Source organism: Vulpes lagopus, chromosome 12 (assembly GCF_018345385.1).
Source record: "Vulpes lagopus strain Blue_001 chromosome 12, ASM1834538v1, whole genome shotgun sequence".
Taxonomy (NCBI): domain Eukaryota; kingdom Metazoa; phylum Chordata; class Mammalia; order Carnivora; family Canidae; genus Vulpes; species Vulpes lagopus.
In genome coordinates, this window is record NC_054835.1 from 40,408,779 (window position 1) to 40,429,188 (window position 20,410).

Below are 20,410 nucleotides of genomic sequence, written 5' to 3' on the forward strand. Positions count from 1 at the left end.
GGACTGATGCGTACCAGGACTCTGACCCCAACGACTGGGTGGGGGGCACTGTTCCTGATCCCAGGGACCCCCTGGGGTCCTGCCTGCCCTCATGTCCAGCTGAAGAACTGCCCCAACTCTGCACCTGCTCCTCACTGCCATGAAGGTCAACTCCCTTCCCTTCCCACATGTGGATGACTGACTGAATGATGGGGTAGGGCAGGGGTGACGTACCTGTCCCACCCCCTTTTGTCTTGCTATAGCGGAGGCTGGCCTCATGGGGGTCTGGGAGGGGCCCTGAGAGCTTTATAAGGCAGCGCTGGAGCACCCAGCAGAGCAGAGAACGGAAAGGCACCAGGCCAGCTACAGCATCGCCCACCTCCCAGCTCTGCAGGTGAGACCACCCAGGAGGGGATTATAAAGGCGGGGAAGAGGGTTGATGGGACGACTCCCTGCATCAAGGTACCAGGCTTACGTGTCAGGGTCTCCAGGGCTGCCACCCTTCTCTTAGCTCAAGGCCATACTAGGTCTCAGCTCTAGAACCCACCCTGGCATTCCCAACCCTTTCCTTTGAGCTGACCTGATGCTTCAACCCTCCTACTTCTCGCTCACCCCAGGTCTGCAAGGTGAGAAGGACAAAGGCTATTCTCTCATCTCTCGGGTGAAAAATCTGAGGCCCTGAAGGAGATGTGACTTGTCCAAAGTCACACAAATTATTTGGCAGGATTGGAACTAGAACCCAGGGCTTCTGGATCCCATCTCAAGCTCTTTCTTAGGCCAGCACTGTCTGAAATAACTTTCCATGAGGAGGGGATCTGTATCTGCACCATCCAATATGGTAGCCACCAGCCACAGGTGCACTGGAAAGGTGGCTCTTCTAGGGGAGAAAATTTTAATATTAATTAATTTACATGTAAAGAGCCACATGGGGCCAGTAGCTACCACATTGGACAATACATGTGGCTAGAATGGGCCTGTGTGGCTCTAGATCACTGACCGTTCAATCGTGTATCTTTAGCATCAAGAACCCAAAGGAAATCTAACAGAGAACCTCACTGTGAAAAACAGATAAAAATAGTATTTTATTCATATAAATGTGTTCCTGGAAGGTAACATTTTTATATTTTGCTTCTGATAAAGCCCATCCATATAATGAGGATGAAAGAACACAAATGCAGAGAATGGAATTTTAGAGTTGAATTTTAGAGTCATTTGAATACCCAGTTTATGTCTGTATTATGGCTTCCCCAAACTCAGGTCACCTTGACACACAGGTGCAAACGGCAACAGCTTCATTTTTAACTGCTTGATTATAATCGCAAGATATTCCTCAGTTAAGCAAAATTGGCAAGAGAAGTTTCCCTCCTCGGGCAGCACAGAAACGGTGTGACCCGACCACATAGTGAATATGCTGGTGGCCTCCAAAGAGATACCCTGCAGTCTGTAATGTGCACTTTGGTGTTACTGTTTAAAAGCTCACTTCAGGGGCACCTGTGTGGCTCAGGCAGTTAAGTGTCTGCCTTCAGCTCAGGTCATGATCCAGGGGTCCTGAATCAAGTCCCACATCGGGTCTCTGTTCAGTAGGAAGCCTGCTTCTCCCTCTCCTGCTCCCCCTGTTTGTGTGCTCTCGCTCTTTCTCTCTCTCTGTCAAATAAATAAAATCTTTTTTTAAAAACAAAACTAAATAAAAGCTCACTTTAAACTACAAACGTAAATATCTACAGAGCCACTCACAGGGCCTTGAATTTTGCAGAAGTTGCTCCAGGTTGTAAATTCCTCTAAGAGAAGCCGCTGCTGTAATTAAGGTAGGTGAGGAGGGAAGGGGCCAGGCCTGGGAGTAGGAGTGCCTGGTAGGAACTGGAGAAGCAAAATGAGGAACAGTCCACAACCCCACACAGCGGCATACGTGCCAGCAGAGTCCATCTGGTCTAGGCCCCTGGATGGACCAGGGGTGCCCGTATGGCCTGGCTTTCAGCTCTGCCCCTCTTTCCTTTGCAGACAAGATGCAGCGACTATGTGTGTACGTACTGATCTTGGCACTGGCTCTGGCCACCTTCTCTGAAGCTTCTTGGAAGCCCCGCTCCCGGCTACAAGATGCACCCTCGGGTCCAGGAGCAAATAGGGGTCTGGAGCCACGTGGGCTGGACCAACTGGGCCCAGCCTCTCACCACCGAAGGCAGCTAGGGCTCCAGGGTCCCCCACAGCTGGTGGCAGGTAGGAACCAGGACAGCTGCCTCTGCTTGCCTCACCCAGCCAGGGTTGGCCCTGGCCTTGGTTTGGCAGCTAACCATCCTTCCCGTATCCTCACATCCTCTTCCTCCTCTGACCCTCAGACCTGTCCAAGAAGCAGGGACCGTGGATGGAAGAAGAAGAAGCAGCATACGGATGGATGGACTTCGGCCGCCGCAGTGCTGAGGAAGGGGACCAACGTCCCTAGGACAGAGCTTCAAAGCCCAGCTATCTCCCAGCCCCGCCCAGCCCCATGAAAAACCAATCAAAATAAACTAGCTTCCAATGGATCACCTTGTGTCAAGTGTGGGGCAGGAGAGGGGAGTTGGTGGGGCCAGGGTTGAGACTGAGCACTTTCCTGGGGACAGGGCCTGGCCAGCCTAACACTGACCACAAATCTAGTCACACAGGTGAAAAATGGTGATGGGGTTGCAACTAGAGTCAGCTTTCCTTTTCACTTTTTAATATTTTACTTATTTATTTATTTGGTGGGGGGTGGGGAGGGTGGAGAGCAGTGGGGAGGGGTAGAGGGAGAGAGAGACACAGACTCCCCGCTGAGCAGGGAGACCGGGGGCGGACTCAATTCCAAGACCCTAGGATCATGACCTTAGCCAAAGGCAGATGCTTAATGGACTGAGCCACCCAGGTGCCCCAGAATCAGCTTTCTTTCTTTTTTTTTTTTAATAAAGATTTTATTTATTTATTCATAGAAATGCAGAGAGAGAGAGAGGCAGAGACACAGGCAGAGAGAGAAACAGGCTCCACGCAGGGAGCCTGACATGGGACTCAATCCAGGGTCTCCAGGATCATGCCCCGGGCTGCAGGCGGCGCTAAACCGCTGCGCCACCGGGGCTGCCCCAGAGTCAGCTTTCTAAAAGATAAATCAAATTGTGCCACCCCAGGTTTTAACCCTCCAATGCTTCCTGTTGCATTTAGAATAAAACCTAAACTCCTTGCCAGAGCCCTAAGCCCAGCCCTGTTGTCCTCAGGGCAGGTGCCAGGTTCCTCCTCTCTCCCTTTCTCTTACACAAATGCGCTCAGTCCTGCTCAGAGCATTTGTCCTTGCTATTCCCCAGGCTCGGAAGGCTTTTCCCAGGCACAAACATGGCCAGCCCTCTGAGGGCCTGGCTGAAATGTCTATTCCAGAGAGACCCGCCTGTTCTGCTCCTCCCACTTCATACACAGCCCCCGGTATTCTCTGATGGCCCCATAGTCTCTGACATTGGTCTCTAGAGGACATTTCACATTGTCATTGTCTCGTTTGCTAGTTTATTGGCCGCCTCCTCAGTTAGAAGGGAAGCTCTATAAGGGTGAGGACCATGTGTCCCTCTTCCCTGCTGTATCCTCAGTTCCAAATACAGCAGGTATCCAATAAATATTTGTCAGACGAGTGGGTGAGTGGCTGGCACAAGCACTGTTCATGGGTTTTTTGTTTGTTTGTTTGGTGGTTGGGTTGGTTTGGTTTTGTTCTTTTAGATTTTATTTATTTGAGAGAGAGAGAGAGAAATCACAAGCAGAGAGGAGGGAGAGAGGGAGAAGCAGACTCTCCACTGGGCAGGGAGCCCGAGGCAGGACTCGATCACAGGACCCTGGAATCATGATCTGAGCCAAAGGCAGATGCTTAACCAACTGAGCCATCCAGGCGTCCCAGCACTGTTGATGTTTCACCCATAGTCCCTCATTGTTCTCTGCCTGTCAGCAGCATCCTTCCACAAGCATGTTCCACGGTTCCTCTGAGGGCTTTCTGAGTGCAAGGCAGGCTGGAAATGCCACAGAGTTAGTGCCTCCAGAAGCAGCTCCAAGTCAGTGACAGATGAGAGTGGAAGGATCAATACCCCAGCTCCCTCACCCCTTGGGTAGAATAACTCTGAGGTGTATTCAGCTCCATCTCCCAGAATGCCCCCACAGGACTGAGCCCCACTTACCCACTTCAGGAACCTGCTCAAGGCCATCCTTTTTTGACTGGCCTCCCTTTCTTGTCTCACATGCTCACGGTCCCAACTGGTGTTTCTTGGGATCACCATCCAAATAAACTACTTGCACTCAAATCCTTATTTCCAAATCTGCGTCTGGGCAGGGGACTCTTCTGAAAACAGTTGGTCCTAGAAGAATTGTAGAAAGCAACATTCTCATGTTGGGATTCTGGAATCTGATCTTTCACTAACCAGACTCCTTTGCTGGTGTTAAGTAGGGTGTGATAACCCCTGGAGTGTTGTGGCAACACTATTACTAAGATTCTCATCGCTGGTGCATCAGGATGGGGTACAAGTCGTAGAAGTGCACTGGCATAGCCAATTGCTTCAGCATTTGAGACAGAAGAGCAATGATGATTATGGTTGTGTCATCTGTTGGCTACCACTAATCATCAGAGAATCTCTGAAGGAAGAAAATGTTAACCTCAGGTCAGCCAACCATTAACTCAAACCCAAGATCTGAATGTAGGAGGTCAGATAACAAAGAAAACTGATAAGCTGGAACCCTAGCAAGTCTCCCCCGTCAAAGCCCTAGAATGAAAGTCAGGGGACCGGGGATCCCTGGATGGCTCAGCGGTTTAGCACCTGCCTTCAGCCCAGGGCTTGATCCTGGAAGCCCAGGGCTTGATCCTGGAGGCCCAGGATCAAATCCCACATCAGGATCCCTGCATGGAGCCTGCTTCTCCCTCTGCCTGTGTCTCTGCCTCTCTCTGTGTCTCTGTCTCTCATGAATAAATAAATAAATAAATCCTTAAAAAATAAAAATAAACTGTTAACAAAAAAAAAAAGAAAGAAAGAAAGAAAGGCAGGGGGCCATGACACGTTGCATGGGTCATTTGAGATGCCCTGAAGAATTTTGAACTCCTAGGTTTCCAGGAACCTTCTGGGCTGGAAGAAGTGCCTCCACCTTGCCAGAGGGGAGCAACCTCCCCTTCCTTGGAGATCGTGCCAAGGCCTCCTTGAGGCAGATGCCTTGCAAACTGATGCTTCTCAAGATCTGCCCCTGCCTCCCTTCAGGGCTTCCACACCAGAAGCTAGGGTCAGGTCTTAGGATGTGCGGAAGCACTGTCCCAAACATGTGGGAAAAGGTATTATTCACCCAAAATACTGCAAGATCTGAATAAGCTGGATAATGTGTCACAGCAAGAACCAGGAGAGTACACACAGTAGGGGATTTTTGAGGCTGGCAGACCAAGGAGGCTGGCTGGAGAATGGCAGAGTGACTGGATAGGGAGAGTTTGTGGATACGGGAGAGGAGGACAGTCTCCCATAACTTAGAGTTTCAGGTCCTGTCAAGGACACCCAGAGCCAGTCCTAATGCCTTGCTGGAAATGACTCCCTGAAGCTCGGACAAAGCAGTGGCCTATAGCAAGTGAAGTGAACCCCTCAAATGGCCCCAGCAGAGTATTGAGGAAAGAGTCAAAAGGTGGGTAGACATGTTAGAATGAATTGTCATTTAAGACAAGAGCGTCCACCACATGATTACAGTCCCTGCAAGGGCTCAAAGAATAGTCCTTTCCCAGAGGACATAAAGAATGTGTTAGTGAGGACACAAAAGCTGTTGAGAAGCTCAGCAGTGGCTATCCACTGCAGGCCAGGGTTGATGTAGGAGATGCTACTATGGACCTGGGCTACTTAGTGTCAGTGGGGATGACAGGATTGCAAGACAGAGGGGACCAGGTGGCAGCACTTAACCATCAGAAGTAAAGTGGACATAGTCAGTAGCAGGCCTTAACCCACAGGATTTGCAGCGGCAGCTGACAGACCATGGTGTTTCTAAACTTGAGATATATGGGTGGCCAAGAAGGGCACGGTCTGCCCTATACAAGGAGCATGGATCAAGAGCAGATGAGCCTAAGGCTGATGTCAACTGCCAAAATGAAAAATCAAGATCCGTTGCCTGGTTTACAAATCAGCAACAATTCTCAGAAGTTGCCATTGACCCGTGTACACTGGAGAAGGAGGCACACCCAGATATTTGAAAAGCTGTTGTATACAGGGTCTGAGCTGCTACCACACCAGAGAACCCCAAATGTCATCACACCTCCACCTACGTTAAAGAAAGAGCTCATCGGGGTGCCACGCCAGGCTGGATCAGTCAATAGAGCATGAGACTCTTGATCTCAGAGTCCTGAGTTTGAGCTCCATGTTGGGTATAGAGATTACTTAAGTAAAAAAAAAAAAAAAAAAATTCTAGGGCACCTGGGTGGCTCAGGCAGTTAAGCATCTGCCTTTGGCTCAGGTCATGATTCCAGAGTCCTGGGGTCAAGCCCCAGACCAGGCTCTGCTCAGTGGGGAATCGCTCTCTGCTCCTCTCCCCCAAATAAATAAAATCTTTAATTTTTTTTTTCTGGGGCACCTGAGAGGCTCAGTTTGTTAAGCATCCACCTTTGGCTCAGGTCATGATCCCGGGGTCCTAGGATCGAGCTCCACATCAGGCTCCTTGCCTAGCAGAGAATCTGCTTCTCTTTCTGCTGCTCCCTCTGCTTCTGCCCTTGCTCACTTGCTCACTTGTTCTCTCTCTCAAATAAATAAATAAAATCTTTAAAAGAGGGATCCCTGGGTGGCGCAGCGGTTTGGTGCCTGCCTTTGGCCCAGGGCGCGATCCTGGAGACCCGGGATTGAATCCCACATCGGGTTCCCGGTGCATGGAGCCTGCTTCTCCCTCTACCTGTGTCTCTGCCTCTCTCTCTCTGTGTATCTTTGATGAATAATAAATTTTAAAAAATCTTTAAAAATAAAAAAATCTTTAAAAGAGAGAGAGCATGGAGGCCAAGTGACAAGTGGCATCTGTCTCACAGTAGAGCCAATGGATCCTTGGACACAAGTTGGTCATTCTCTGGTCCCCAACTGCATGATAGGGACAGATAAACTTAAAAGCTGTCAGAACCCTCACGTTAATTCCCTGTCATGGGGAGCAAGTGCCATCATGGGGGGAAAGGCTAAGTGAAGCCGCCCTCCTGCTCACAATACATTTTAGGTGGAATGGCAGAGCTTAATACCATCCTTAAAAGAGTGCATAGGTGATGGACTCCATCATATGGCAATTTTGTGAAGATTTTATCTACTTAATTTTTAAACTGTATTTATTTGACAGAGAGAGAGAGCACAAGGAGGGGGAGTAGCAGAGGGAGAGGGGGAGGCAGGCTCCCCACTGAGCAAGGAAATCCCGGGACCCTGGGATCATGACCTGAGCTGAAGACAGATGCTTTTTTTTTTTTTAAAGATTTATTTATTTATTTATTCATGAGAGACACAGAGAGAAAGGCAGAGACACAGGCAGAGGGAGAAGCAGGTTCCATGTAGGGAGCCCGATGTGGGACCCGATCCTGGGACTTTAGGATCACATCCTGGGCCAAAGGCAGGCGCTAAACTGCTGAGCCACCCAGGGATCCCCAAGACAGATGCTTAACTGATTGAGCCACCTAGGCACCCCTGGGATGGATATTTTTAAATGGCTATACTTTATATATGCATGTATGTATGATGTAGGCTCCATACCCAGCATGGAGCCCATCGTGGGGCTTGAACTCAGGACCCTGAGATTGAGACCTGAGCTGGTATCAAGAGTCACATGCTTAACTGACTAAGCTACCCAGGTGCCCCTATTTTTTTGTTATATTTTATTTATGTATTAAAGAGAGAGTGAGAGAGAGCAAGAGAGCACAAGCAAGGGGAACAGTAGCCGGGGAGGGAGAAGCAGACTCCCCACTGAGCAGGGCGCCTGATGTGGGGCTTGATCCCTCAACTCCAGAATCATGGCCTGAGCCCAAGGCAGATGCCCAACCAACTAAGCCACCCAGGTGCCCCTTTTTTTATTTTTTAAAGTAATCTCTACACCCAACATGAGACTCAAACTCATGACCCCAAGAACAAGAGACATGCTTCTTCCATGGAGCCAGTGAGGCACCCCTAAATGGCTACACTTTACATAGTTATTTGAATGCTTACATCATATCTTTGGTTTTGCCTCTTGTCCTGCAAATCCTAAACTATTTTCTATCTTTTAGAGAAAGTTTGCCAGTCCTAGGGGTCTGCACTACAGTTCTTTTATTTTTTAAAGATTTTATTTATTTATTCAGGAGAGACACAGGGAGAGAGGCAGAAACACAGGCAGAGGGAGAAGCAGGCTCAGGGAGCCTGATGCAGGACTCAATCCCAGGATCCCGGGATCACGCCCTGAGCCGAAGGTAGATGCTCAGTGACTGAGCTACCCAGGCGTCCCTGCACTGCGGTTCTTATTGGGACTTGTCAGAGACTTCACATGGTGTCCTTGTCCACCATGGATACTTCTAGCATTGTGGGGCCCACCAAGTCATAAGTTCCAATCAGTAGGGCTGCCTGGACTGGCCCAAGAATTCTTCCTTGATTTGGGCTCTACTGGCAGCCTCCTAATTCGCTTGATAAATGGATCAGGGCAGTATTTCCAAGGACAGTAGTGTTGGTTCCAAAACCCAAAGAGTCCTAGCAAGCCCTGTGACTCTTTTTTTTAGTAGTAGAGGTAAGGTTTGCCCTAGACTACTGAATCCCTAAAAACTTTACCAGGATTCCTGAATTTTTGCACGGTTTGTGCTCCAACTTCTGACGCACATGTGTCTTAGCAGCAGGGCAGCCCAGAGTACTTGCCACTTCCTCCTTACTAGGTCTGATTATTATGATGACATCAATGAATTGGACCGTAGTGATACTCTGCAGAATGTCTAGATAATTATATTGCATCGGATGATATTGTGACAGAAAGCCAGGGAGCTGACACAGACTTGGGCAAGACTATGAGTGGGCACTGCAGTCTGTTCCAGGTAAATAGATAGGAAATCAAGTTTTCGTCAAATCAACAGCAGCAGATAGGTATCAGAGGTTGTGTTGACCTCTCCTTGGAAAGCTGCCCACACTGGCACAGCTGTTGCAATCAGGTTGTCACCGGTTAAGGTGCAAGAATTACTATGATGGCAATAGGCCATGGGGGTCTTGCCTGTGAATGGCCATATGATGGGACACCTGGGTGGCTCAGTAGGTTAAGCGTCCAACTCTTATTTTGGCTCATGTCATGATCTTGGGGATTGAGCTCCGTGTTGGGTCCCATGCTCACTCACATGCACTCTCTCTAAAATAAATAAACCGGGGCGCCTGAGTGGTTCAGTTGGTGAAGCATCTCCCTTTCTTTAGCATCCTCCCATTCTCAATTCCCCACTTTCGCCCAGAAGTGCTTCCTGGATCATCTTCCAAACTACTTGTTTTCAAATGCTATTCCAGATCTGATTTCAGGTCTGAGGGATCTCTACCTAAGACAGTGGGTGACTCTTGTCGGTCTCTGTCTTATCCCTTGCAGCCAGGGTACTGGGCCAGAATCCCTGCAGCAGAAAAACAAGGAAAGGAGCCTGTCTAACTGTAGGTTCCAGAGGCCTGAGGGCTTGGGTTCACATCCCAGTTCGTGGCTAGCTGCTAGACCCTTGGGAGGGTCATTTAACCTGCCTGGGCCTGTTTCATCCTCCAACAACCATTTATCAGCTCACCCACCACTCCACAGGGGTTGTTGATGTGACTAAGTAATGTTTTTAATAAAAGCATATGGCAGGAATGCCTGGGTGGCTCAGTGGTTGATTGTCTGCCTTTGACTGAGGTCGTGATCCCGGAGTCCTGGGATCAACTCCCATGTTAGGCTCCCTGCAGGGAGTCTGCTTCTCCCTCTACCTATGTCTCTGCCTCTCTCTCCGTGTCTCTCATGAATAAATAAATAAATAAAATCTAAAAAAAAAAAAGCTCTGGCGCATGATTCAGTATTAGAGCCCATTCTCTCTCTACAACTTTGCCGCAGCAAAGCTGCAGGCATGAGCACACACATGCACACACACGCACACACATGTGCACACTCTGAGAAAGATGCCAGAGGCCCGGCCAGGTAGCACACAGGTCCTTTATTTCCTGTACCGGCAGGTGTACGGCCTGACAAACAATAGAAGAGCAAGCAGCAGAGCAGAGAGCAGGGCCAGACCCACCAGGGTCCTGAGCCCCAGCCTAAGTTGGTCAGGACTGAAGGTGCACTAGCAACAGACAGGAGGGTCCTGTTTGGGAGGATGGGAAGGAGGTTTCTGGGGCAGGTGGGACTTGGCCAGGCAGCTGAAGGAGGGGCCTCGGTCTGTCTGTGGGGCCTCTGTAGGCTGCTGAGGAACAGCAAAGCCTGGAAGAGAAGGGGAACGGATGTGAACTGGAGGCTGATGGTGGGCAGGGGCTGAGGCCTTGTCAACTGTATCAAAAAGATAACCAGGATGGATCGTTGTGCAGGCCAGCCAACGAGGTCACCGTTCAGTTTACAAACTGCACAACCTTCCATGATGACCCTGTTGAGGCTGCCCAGCAGTGACAAGGCCATTGGAGTGGGGGCTGGCCACATAATGACAGTGAGGCTAACAACAGGCTATAAATTTTACAGCTGACTGAGCAGGCCAGGCAGGCAGCAAACACGGTCAGAAGGGAGAGACAGGCCAGGAAATCCTTATGGTGTAGTAGTGACGGAAACAGGCTCAGATCCACTCCAGCTGTGTGAGCTGTGTGACCTTGAATGTGTTACTCTAGCTCTGCAAACCTCAGGCTTCTCACCTAACAAAGGGGGATGGTAACTCCTACCTATGGGGGGTGTGAGTATGAAAGGAAACAATGCCAGTCACTAAATCACCTTTGGTATCTCTGTGAGCTCCTGGAAGGCAGGACTCACACTCACAGAGCATGTAGCTGGCACTAAGCAGGTGCAGCTCCCCAAACCTTGGGGTTTCTAGCTGGGGAGAGGAGACCCGGACCCACCCCCTACCACCCTGAAGGAGACTCTAGCCCATCTTCAGACTTACCCAGGGAACTAGTCCAACTGCAACCCTTGCTGGCAGAGGCCTTTGTCCCAATGGCCTGGGTGGCCCCAGGACACCCTTCCTTCTTCCCAGGCCCTGGAAGGGGGGTTGACCCTGTCCTCCTCCAGACACTGGAAGTCCTGGGTAAGCATCCTAGCTACTGCTCTGAGATCCCTCCCCCTACATAGTTTTGACCCACTGCTGCCACCACTGCTGTATGGCTGGGGAGCTTTGGGGATGGGGGAGGTGGAGTGGGAGGCCAGGGAAGGGGACAGGAGAGACAGGAAGCTGGGGTGCAATGGGGAGCTGTAGTCCTGATCTGATCTCCAGCCCCAGCCCCCAGGAGAAAAGGGGGTAGAGCTCTGAAATCCTAGGCAAATTCCACATAAATGAGTACTAGAGCTATAGCTCCTACCGAAGGAACCCAGAGGTGCCTATGCAACTGATATGCAAAGTACATGCAAATAAGCCCAGTGGGTGGGGCCAGGCTGGGGTAAGTGAGCACCCCAGAGCTCACCTATCCTCAACTTTCATAGGCTTGATGATCTGCAGCTTGTCCTGGCCGAAGGGAGGCCCCTGTGGGAGCACCCACCTTCCTGGAGCATTCTCCGCCTCAGGTGCCGCCTGTACCCCGAGTCCTGCCAGTTAGCCAGCTGCTGGAGGACATGCTTCATGCTTAGGTGAGAGGGGCCCAAGCCTGTGGCCTCCAGGGTTGAAGTCACTGTGTTCGTCTGCTTCGTTGTCTCATCCAGCTGCGGTTCCACCTCCTCCCAGGCCTCAGTCTCCTCGGACACAAGCTCCGCCTCTTCTGTCGACCTCTCATCTGCTGGCACCACCTCTTCTGCAGCCCCTGGCTCTTCCTCAGGTACTGACTCCTCCGAAGGCACAAAATCTTCTGCCACAAAATCCTCTGCTCTCATTAACCCCTTCTCAGCCTCAAACCCCCGTCCCTGCTCTCGTGCCTCACCGCAGCGCAGCTTGTACCTGGGCAGACAGGAAAGTTTCTGTGCCCCTAAAGCCAACCCCAGCCAGAGCCCTCAGCCCTGCTCTTCCGCTCCCCCAGGACATCCCCAGGCACCAGGGCTGAGGAGCTCTCCTGCTCTCTGCCCATCTACACACACACCCGACGGCTAACTTCCCACTTCTGTCCCAGCCAAGGGGAAAGGGGAGCTGGGTACCACCCTCGGGGCTTCAAACACTCAGCCCAGGAACCAGGTGAGAAGGAGAGAGAACAGTCACCAACACTGCACAAGCCCTGCCTTCCACTAGTACCCCCACCCTGTGCACAGCACAGAGCAGCAAGGATAGTATATTCCCTCCACTCCTCTCCAGGATTTAACCATCACAGGCCATGCCACAGCTAGTTGCCATAGGAACAAATCCATTTTAGTAAGGCTCAGACAGGTCAAGGGATTTGCCCAAAGGACACAGAGCCAACAAAAGGATCAAGCTGGGACTCAGTCCCTGATGGTTCCAGCTCCTAGGCCAGTGCTCATTCACCTCTCAGTCCCTGGTGAGGTGAAGGGAAGGCTTCAGTCCCTATTTGGAACAGCCTAAGTCAGATGGCCACATATGGGGCAAGATTGGAAGGGAAAGGGTGCAGCCCCTTCTCAGAACATCTGGGCACAGCCAGCCCAGAGAGTAGAGCTTTCTCCAGGGTGGCAGGCCCACAGGTGGTTGTGTGGCTGCTGAAAAGCGAGAGCAGGTGACAGGGGAGCCCCTGGCCAGCTTACCCCAGGTGTGGCATCTCGTCTGCAGTAGTTCCATGATTCCTTCAATAGAGAAAAGGGCCTTCACTGTCCCAAGGCAACATTAGCTGAAACCACAAAGTCCCTGGGGCCCCAACATGGGAAAAGATCCCAGGGAAAAATGACAGACCCACACCCACGGACAGAGACAAGGGTGGGGAGGGGGAGGAACTGGGGCAGGTAACAGGGAGCAAGCATCATGAGTGAAGGAAGGTAGGAAGCAAACCCCCTCCCCACTCTGGGAAAGTGAGTGCACATCAGGCAAGGGGGGGAGGGGTTCCAGCAGCACACCTTTCCATAAAAAACACAGGGTCTGAGATAATCCTCCTTATAGACATTCTGAGCTCCTCGGCCAGGGTCTCCTGGAAACCAGGAAGGGCATCCTACAGTGGAAAGGCAGGCATTACCAGGGGACCCCCCAAAACTCCAGCCCCTACTGCCAGGGACAGAAAGGGACTGGGGATAGAAATCAGCCAGCGGGGCCAAGGCACAAGCACACAGAGGGCTGAGGCAGGCAGCCGGGGATCCTCACCAGAGGTGCGGTGTATGTGTAGTGGGTGACAGGGCCAGTGGACACAGAGGCCTGCTGGCGGAGGGTCTTCACCTCCTCCTGGGCCTCGGTCAGCATGCCCCCACGCTCCGTGTACTTCTCCTGCAGGCCCTGCAGCTGGGAAGCCACCTGCAGGTTCTGCGGGGACCCAGGCACCCCCAGACAAGCACACTGGGCCCATCTTCTCCCCACCGTGCAGGGAAGTGTGGGCTAAGAGGCAAGCAGTGCCCCCAGGCAGGTCCCCGGACTCTCCTCCACTCAGACCCCATCTGAGCTGCTACCCGCCAGGCCCCATGCCAGATACCGAGGGCATGTAAAAGAACAGACCCAGAGCCTGTTCAAGGAGCTCATCGTCTTCCAGGGAGAGTCAGCCTCAGCCAGCTGACCAAGGGCCCCAGTTCCCTGTTCTGGGCCAGGGGCTCTCAAAGGCTGGGGCAGGAGCCAGGGGGAGCTTCACCTCATCCTGGAGCCGCATCTGGATTTCTTTCTCCAAAACCAGCTGCTGCTGCAACTTCTCCGTCTCGACCCCATACTGGAAGGACCAAGACGGGTCAGCCAGACCCGGGACTGGCCAGCCTCACCCAAGTCCCTACCACCTCCGCCAAGTCTCCCCAGGCATGTTGATGAGCCTTTGGCAACCCTTGAAGTATGAAGTCACAGGGAATGAGGCCACATAAGGCAGGAGAGTAGTGTGGCCTGGTTCCTGGAACACCCCGTGACCCTCTCTGGGCCTTGGTCCCCTCCCTGCGACAACAAGGTGGCAGAATGAGATGCTCACTGAGATCTCCTCCGACTCTGACTCTGCCACAGCGAGGGGCCTACGAGCCTGGTTGAGCTGAGAGCTCCATGAGGCCAGGGCAGGAAGAAGGGGGCTGGGGTTTTGTGGGGACCAGGACAGAAGGAGGGAGCCATGCACACACCCAGACGCACCGACTGGCAGCGTCGCTGCAGCTTCAGGACCTGGGTCCGCAGCTGGGTGACCTCCCTCCGCTGCTGGTCATGGCTCTCCATCCTGAGCGCCAGCACCTCTGACAGCTCTGCCATCTGCTGGCTGGCCTCGGCTGGGGAAGGGCAGGGACGGAAGGTCAGCGCTGGCTCCCATGGCCTTCAGCAACCGGTCTGGCCCTCCCGATGCCTCCATCTGCCCCACCCCTCGGCTCCTGCAGAGGACTCTGGGTTTCCAGGACTTTGCGTTCCTCCCTGGGTCTTCATTCCAATAAATGTTTGTTGACCGACATGGGGAAGGCTCTCGGTGAGCCCTGGGTGAGCAGTCCACGAGACCAGGTCCCAGTGCACACTGAGCTCAAGTCTAGTGGGGACACCGATGGGCAAGGAAATTCCACCAGCGCCTACTCTGGGTAGGACAGAGCAAGTGTAAAGGGCGCGCTGGGAGTCAGAGCTGCGGCTACCATCCTGCCTTACACCGGCTTCGAAGCGAAGACCTGCAGGGTAAGCAGGCCAGCCAGGCAAAGAAGGGCGAACCAGGTCCACGCAGCACGTGGAGCAGCCCAGAGCCAATCACCGGGCCCTGGGAGGGAGGGCTCAGGGGCTGGGCAGGGGGCTGAGGTTACCCTTTGGCCAACGGGAAGTTCAGGGTTTTAGGCCCAGGATGACATAGTCAGATTTGGTTTTAGAAAACTTATTAGGGGGGCAGGGGGTGGTTGCCTAGGTGGCTCAGTGATTGAGCGTCTGCCCTTGGCTCAGGGCATGATCCCGGGGTCCTGGGATCAAGTCCCTGCATCAGCTCCTCGTAGGGAGCCTGCTTCTCCCTCTGCCTATGTCTGTGTCTCTCATGAACAAATAAATAAATCTTAAAAAAAAAAAAAAAGCAAACAAACAAACAAACTATATTTGGGCTGTGTGCAGAAGGACCTGGAAGCACAGCAGTACAAAGTGACCATTTAAGACCAGACCTGGGCTAGAGCAGGGGGTGAGGAGAAGGAAGGAGACTTGAGCCTTTCTTAGGAGGTATTTGGAAGCAACAGAACTTGGGGACCGGCTCCGAGGGCAGGAACCAAGGGAAGGAAAGCCAGGCGTGCGGGGAGGGAGCAGCATGTTGCCATCTCGTGCCTGCATCTCACAACTAGACTTGGCTTCACGCTGCGCCTCCCTCATCATAAACACACGGTACTGGTACCAGCCCAGCCCCTGCCCCAGTCCCGGGGCCTCTCCTGGTCTCTGGCAGCTCACAGCTCCTCTCTTCCTTGCTTCCAGGCCCCTCCCAAATAACAAAAGGAAACAGGCATAGAGGGGCCCCCTAGCTTCTGTACAGGTCTCTACAGTGTGCTAAAGCACTTCCTCAGCTGTGCCTCTGAGAGGTCTGCAGGGCTGAGATTATTCCTCCCCATTCTAAAGATGAAGGTTCAGAGAGGCCAAGGAACTTGTCCAAGCTCACACAGCTGGAACGAGTCAGAGCTGGAACTCAAACTCAGAGCCTTCCCTCTGCTCCTTGGGATAGCCCTCCAAGAAAAGTTACAACCCCACGTACAAAACTGCTCCACACAATCCAGGATGAGCATCTGCTCCTCCTCCTCCAGGGCGTCGAGTTGAGAGGCCTGGAAGGAGGGAGAGAGGAAGGGAGAGAAGAAGGGGCAGGGGAGTCAACAGGCCCCTGCCTGCAGGGGCCCCCCCTTGCCACATCCTCACCTCCTCTCTCAGCTGCTCGTTCTCCACCTCCAGCAGCCTCAGCTGCTCCTGGAGGGCTTCCAGCTGTGGGCAGAAGTGCAGTGACTCCGGCTCCCCCAGAGAAGTCCTAGGGGTGGGAGCCATGGGCGTCAGGGCACCGGGAGGGGGGAGAGGGGGGACCCAGGTCCCAGTCCACCCAGGGTTGGCCCACTCAGGCTAAATGTGGTGGTCTCAGTTGGCCCAGCAACCCTGCTGGCAGCTACCCCATGTGTCCCTGTTTGCAAATATGGAAACTGAGGCACAGAGAAGGGGCTTCCCAGATGAAAAGGCAGGATACTCACAGCTCAGAGGCTCCATAGGGATGATCATGCTGCTTCTCCTCTTCCTCCTCTTCCTCCTCCTCCTCTGTCTCTTCTTCCTCCTCCTCCTCTTCTTCCTCTTCCCCCTCTTCCTCTTCTTCTTCCTCCTCCTCCTCAGAGTCTGAGTAGAGCTGAAGGAGATCATCTCGCAAGCTCACCTGATGTCTCAGGTGTAAAATCTGGCAGTGGGGGAGAGGATCCCTGTTGGAACGCAGGCAGGGGCAGGCACAGGTCCTGGCACAAGGGCAATGAAGCAGATCTGGGATGGTACCCCCCCACCCCTGCTCCCTGCCCAGTTACCTCCTCCCTGGCTGAGCCCAGCATGGCTTCCAGCTTGCTGTTCTCCGCCATCAGAACACTGTTCTGCTTCACCAGGGACTGGCCAATGCGAGCCGCCGTATTTAGGTCCCGCTCTCTCTGCAGAGGGACCCACATCCATGGGGAATACTTTCCTGTTTTCTGGGATCTCCCAGACAGTTGGGAGAAGCGAAGGAGTACACAGGGGTCAGCGGGAAGCTAGGCCACTAAACAAAACCCTTCCACACCCTAGTTTTCCAGGGTACTAGAAGAGTCTGCCATCAACCCACTGTGGGGCCTGACTCAGTTTCCCCTTATAGAAGAGAACAGATCAGATGGTTCTGAGACCAATTCCAGCCTAGACATCCCACATATACCTGCTTTCCATAAGAGGGATCCCCCAGCTTGGCCCCCAGAGAAATAGTCAAGCAGGAAATAGACAAGACTCCTACCCCTCCAGGGCAGAATTAGCATGGAGGCCTGGCTAAGGCTCAGGCTGGCCCCAGTAGGGAAGGCAGTACACACCTCCTCTAGCAAATTTAACATCACTTTGACATCTTCTTGGGTGATCTTGACTGGCAGGGGTCTGTCAGGGCACAGAGCTGCAAAAGCAGGTGGAGTGGCTGGGTCAGAAAGATGGGGGGGGGCTCATAACCTACCTCACATCTCACTGTTTCCTGCCCTGTCCCCAGTTCTCCCCCAACAACAAGAGTCAGTGACAAGGGAGAAGAAGACTGAGCTCCCTTCCTGCCTCCAATATCCTCTCCACACACCCCCAGTACGAAGCACTCCCTTCCCTACTCCCAGGGCCAACTGGACTCTTTTTTGTTCTGGAAAGCCCTGGGTGAGATGAAGGATCACAGTCCTCCAAGCTCGGCCGCCTGGGTCCCTGGCACCTAGAAGAATGCAGGCGGCTAGTGGAATGGAAGTGTAGCCGCAGACTGACTCATCACCCCTTCCCCAGAGGGCAGCCTTGGCCGACTCACTGGAGCCTCATGGGTCATAAAAAAAAGACACAGTCACCCACCCACCGTGCACCTGTTGCATGCGGAGAGGAGGAAGAGACTTTTCCAGCACTGAGTAGGGGGACGGAGAGACTCTAGACCCAATCCAGGGATCTCCCACCACCCAGGAGAGGCCACGAGGGGAAGAAACCTGAGGCCCAGCCCACCCCCAGTCTGGGGAAGGCAGGGCTTTGACCTCCTCCCCTAAAGGTTGCCAAAGCCGCCCCCTCCGCCGCCCCCTCACCTCCCCGGCCCTGGTTCGGCGGCCAGCGCAGACTCAGAGCACCGTGGGCAGCGCCCTCCCGCCCCCCGCCTCCCACCTCTCTGGGCACTGCGGGAGCCTGGGCAGGGGGGCCCTGGACCGCGCGCTGATCTGCGGAGCAACGGGCGCGCGCGGAGCCCCTGCACCTGACCCACCGACAGCCATCGGGAGACGACAGAAGGGAGGAGGAAGGAGATCGGGAGGAGGCGACCGGACAGGCCCCGCAGACAGCGACATCGCAGGAGGACCGAGGGATGAGACTGAGTGCCGGGGGGCGGGGCGCCTGGAGCCGACGGGGCCCCCTTCTCCTTGGAAATGCCCGGGTCCCACCAGCTCTGGGGTTCCGGGGACCCGGTTTACCTTCCTCCAGCTCCCGAATGAAGGCGGCACGGTCGGGGCCCGACACCCCAGGCCGACGGCCGATGTGGGCGGCCGGCGTCCTCCAGATGCCTGCCGCCTTCCCAGTCCCCAGGCCAGCGGCCCGGGGACCCAAGGGCCCCTGGAATATGAAGCGGGTCCATGGCGCGTCCAAGCTGCGGGGCACGGCCTGGGCATTCCCCTGGAGAACGGAGAATGTGGACGTGCGCGGGGCTCCTGCCGCCGATCCGGCCTTGGGGGTGGGGCGAGCTCGGGCCTGGGGTCCCGAGACGCACGCGGACCTGGAGCCTGCAGCCTGCGCCCCCGCGGGTGCGTGCGCAGGGCCGCGCTCGGGGCGCGCAGAGGGCTCCGGAGCCGGGCTGGCCGCGGGGCGGGGTGCGAGGGTGACTCGCGCTGGAGCCCCGGGCCTGACGCGGCGCCCCGCGGCGCCCTGGCCCGACCCCCTAGGACGCATCTCGCTCGAGTCCGCAGTCGGCTGCCGCAGCCAGGCCTTTATAGCCAGCGCCGCGAGTGGGCGCCCGCCGGGCCGTACCACGCGCGGGAGTGGGCGGCCGGGAGCCACCGGTGGGGCCCGGGCCTGGGGGCCGCGCGCGGGCAGCTCTCGGCCGCAGGAGCAGAGCGCAAAACTCAGAAGAAGGAGAAGAGTGGAGCGGCGGCTCCAGCTGGCTCCCTGGGCTTGGGGTCCGAGGGCAGGACTTCTCCTCCCCTCTCCGCCTCCGGAGAATGGTTCTGTCCCAAGTCGCCGCGGCCCTGGAATTCGGGTACAGACTTCGAGGACCGCGGCTGGGGACGCCTCCCTGGGCTCCCGCGGGGCTGCGGCTGCCCACCTGGATGTGAGCGGGGAGTCAGGGCCGTCCTGTGCTGTCCCCGGGAGCTGGGAGGTGAATCCAACCTCCAGGATGCTTTCAGCGCGCTGCCCAGGGTGCGCGTCACGCCCTCGGCCCCGCGCCCCCACCGCGCGCGCCAGCCGCCCCACAGCCCTCTTGCCTACTTCGGAGTTCATCCTATTACCTTTCCTTGTGCTCTGCCTCCAGCCTTCATCCACTCTGCCCACCTCCTTCCACCCTGCAAACCTGCTCTTCCTGGAGACCGTGCTCAGAGGAGGTCTCCGGGTGAAGACTCCTGCGACCGCGTCCCGCGTGGCCCCAAGCATCCTTATCAGTGGCCGGCAGTGCTCAGAGTGCGTCTGTCCCCAAGACCACACCTGCGGCCCTTCAGCGCAGGGAACGCGCCACGGGAGGCGGTACCCACGAGAGAGTGAGAGTCCAGTAGTCCCAAAGTCCGGAATGAGCGGGGTGGGGCAGCACAGGAGTCTGGGGGCCATTTCTGCACCTTTAGGCCGGAAGAACCTGCAGGCCTGAAAGAGACGGTGGTGGCACTAATTCTTTTCAAGCCTAGTCATCCCTGGTGCCACAGTTTTCTTCCCTTGAATAACCAATCCTGCTTAATTTACCTTCTAAACATCCTCAAACGTGCAGTCTCCTCTCCAGCCCCTCTGCTGTTGAGGCCTCATCCTCTCTTCTAGATTTGCGTGATACTCCCCCTGCCCCCTCCACATGAATCCATCCCTAAGGAATTCCAGGAACCCCTTGCACATAGCCACCACTCCAAGCCTGAGCCCAGGACAGAGGCTCTTGCCCAAGAACTGCACCTGGGACAGAGGCTCCTACTGCTGACACCGTGCCTTTGGGGGCAGACATCCAGGTCATAGCACAGGACGAGAGATGCAAAACAGGGACAAGGATCAGACTACCTGGTCCACCAGCTTTCCACAGAGAAGCATTGTGATAAGAATTCCATCTGGGTCCATTCATTCATTTGACAAGTCCTTACTATAGGGTGTCTGGGGGGCTCAGTCGGTTGGTCATGATCTCAGGGTCCTAGGATAAAGTCCCATGTCAGGCTCCCTGCTCCATGGAGAGTCTCCTTCTCCCTCTCCCTCTGCCTCTTCTCCTGCTCGTGCTCTCTCACTATCTCTCTCTGTCAAATAAATAAAATCTTTGAAAAGAAAGAGAGAGAGAGAGAGAGTCTCTACTATATATATATATATATATATATATATATATATATATATATATAGTAGATGTGTGTGTGTGTATATATATATACATACACTCTCAGACTAGAGTAGGGAACAAGAGAAATCCCTGCTCTCCTGGAGTTCAGA

The 20,410-nt window shown here is 54.2% G+C and overlaps 2 protein-coding genes across 8 annotated transcripts; one reads left to right on the top strand and one right to left on the bottom strand.

The window, feature by feature from the left end:
- Window positions 1-237: 237 nt before the first annotated feature.
- On the top strand, window positions 238-2,489 carry GAST (gastrin). Its single transcript, XM_041723756.1, has 3 exons — window positions 238-373; window positions 1,978-2,193; window positions 2,313-2,489. Exons 2-3 carry the CDS (start codon window positions 1,983-1,985, stop codon window positions 2,414-2,416), a joined length of 315 nt encoding a protein of 104 aa, XP_041579690.1. The 5' UTR covers window positions 238-373; window positions 1,978-1,982; the 3' UTR covers window positions 2,417-2,489.
- Window positions 2,490-3,796: 1,307 nt separating this feature from the next.
- On the bottom strand, window positions 3,797-19,775 carry HAP1 (huntingtin associated protein 1). 7 transcript variants are annotated; one of them, XM_041723988.1, is made up of 15 exons: window positions 19,697-19,775; window positions 18,226-19,600; window positions 17,125-17,201; window positions 16,603-16,719; window positions 16,285-16,481; window positions 15,965-16,070; window positions 15,807-15,873; window positions 14,249-14,379; window positions 13,776-13,850; window positions 13,301-13,456; window positions 13,060-13,151; window positions 12,754-12,792; window positions 11,613-12,004; window positions 11,024-11,116; window positions 10,082-10,359 (listed from the first exon to the last, which is right to left on the bottom strand). In XM_041723988.1, the coding sequence occupies exons 2-15, from the start codon at window positions 19,565-19,567 to the stop codon at window positions 10,223-10,225; spliced, it is 3,021 nt and encodes a 1,006-aa protein (XP_041579922.1). In that variant the 5' UTR covers window positions 19,568-19,600; window positions 19,697-19,775; the 3' UTR covers window positions 10,082-10,222. The 7 variants fall into 7 exon arrangements, 5 of the variants coding, with proteins under 5 accessions (XP_041579922.1, XP_041579926.1, XP_041579923.1 ...); XM_041723992.1 differs by having other exon boundaries at window positions 18,226-18,993; window positions 19,255-19,731; XR_005982977.1 differs by lacking the exons at window positions 10,082-10,359; window positions 11,024-11,116 and adding exons at window positions 3,797-3,968; window positions 4,134-4,310 and having other exon boundaries at window positions 11,538-12,004; window positions 18,226-19,731.
- Window positions 19,776-20,410: the final 635 nt, after the last annotated feature.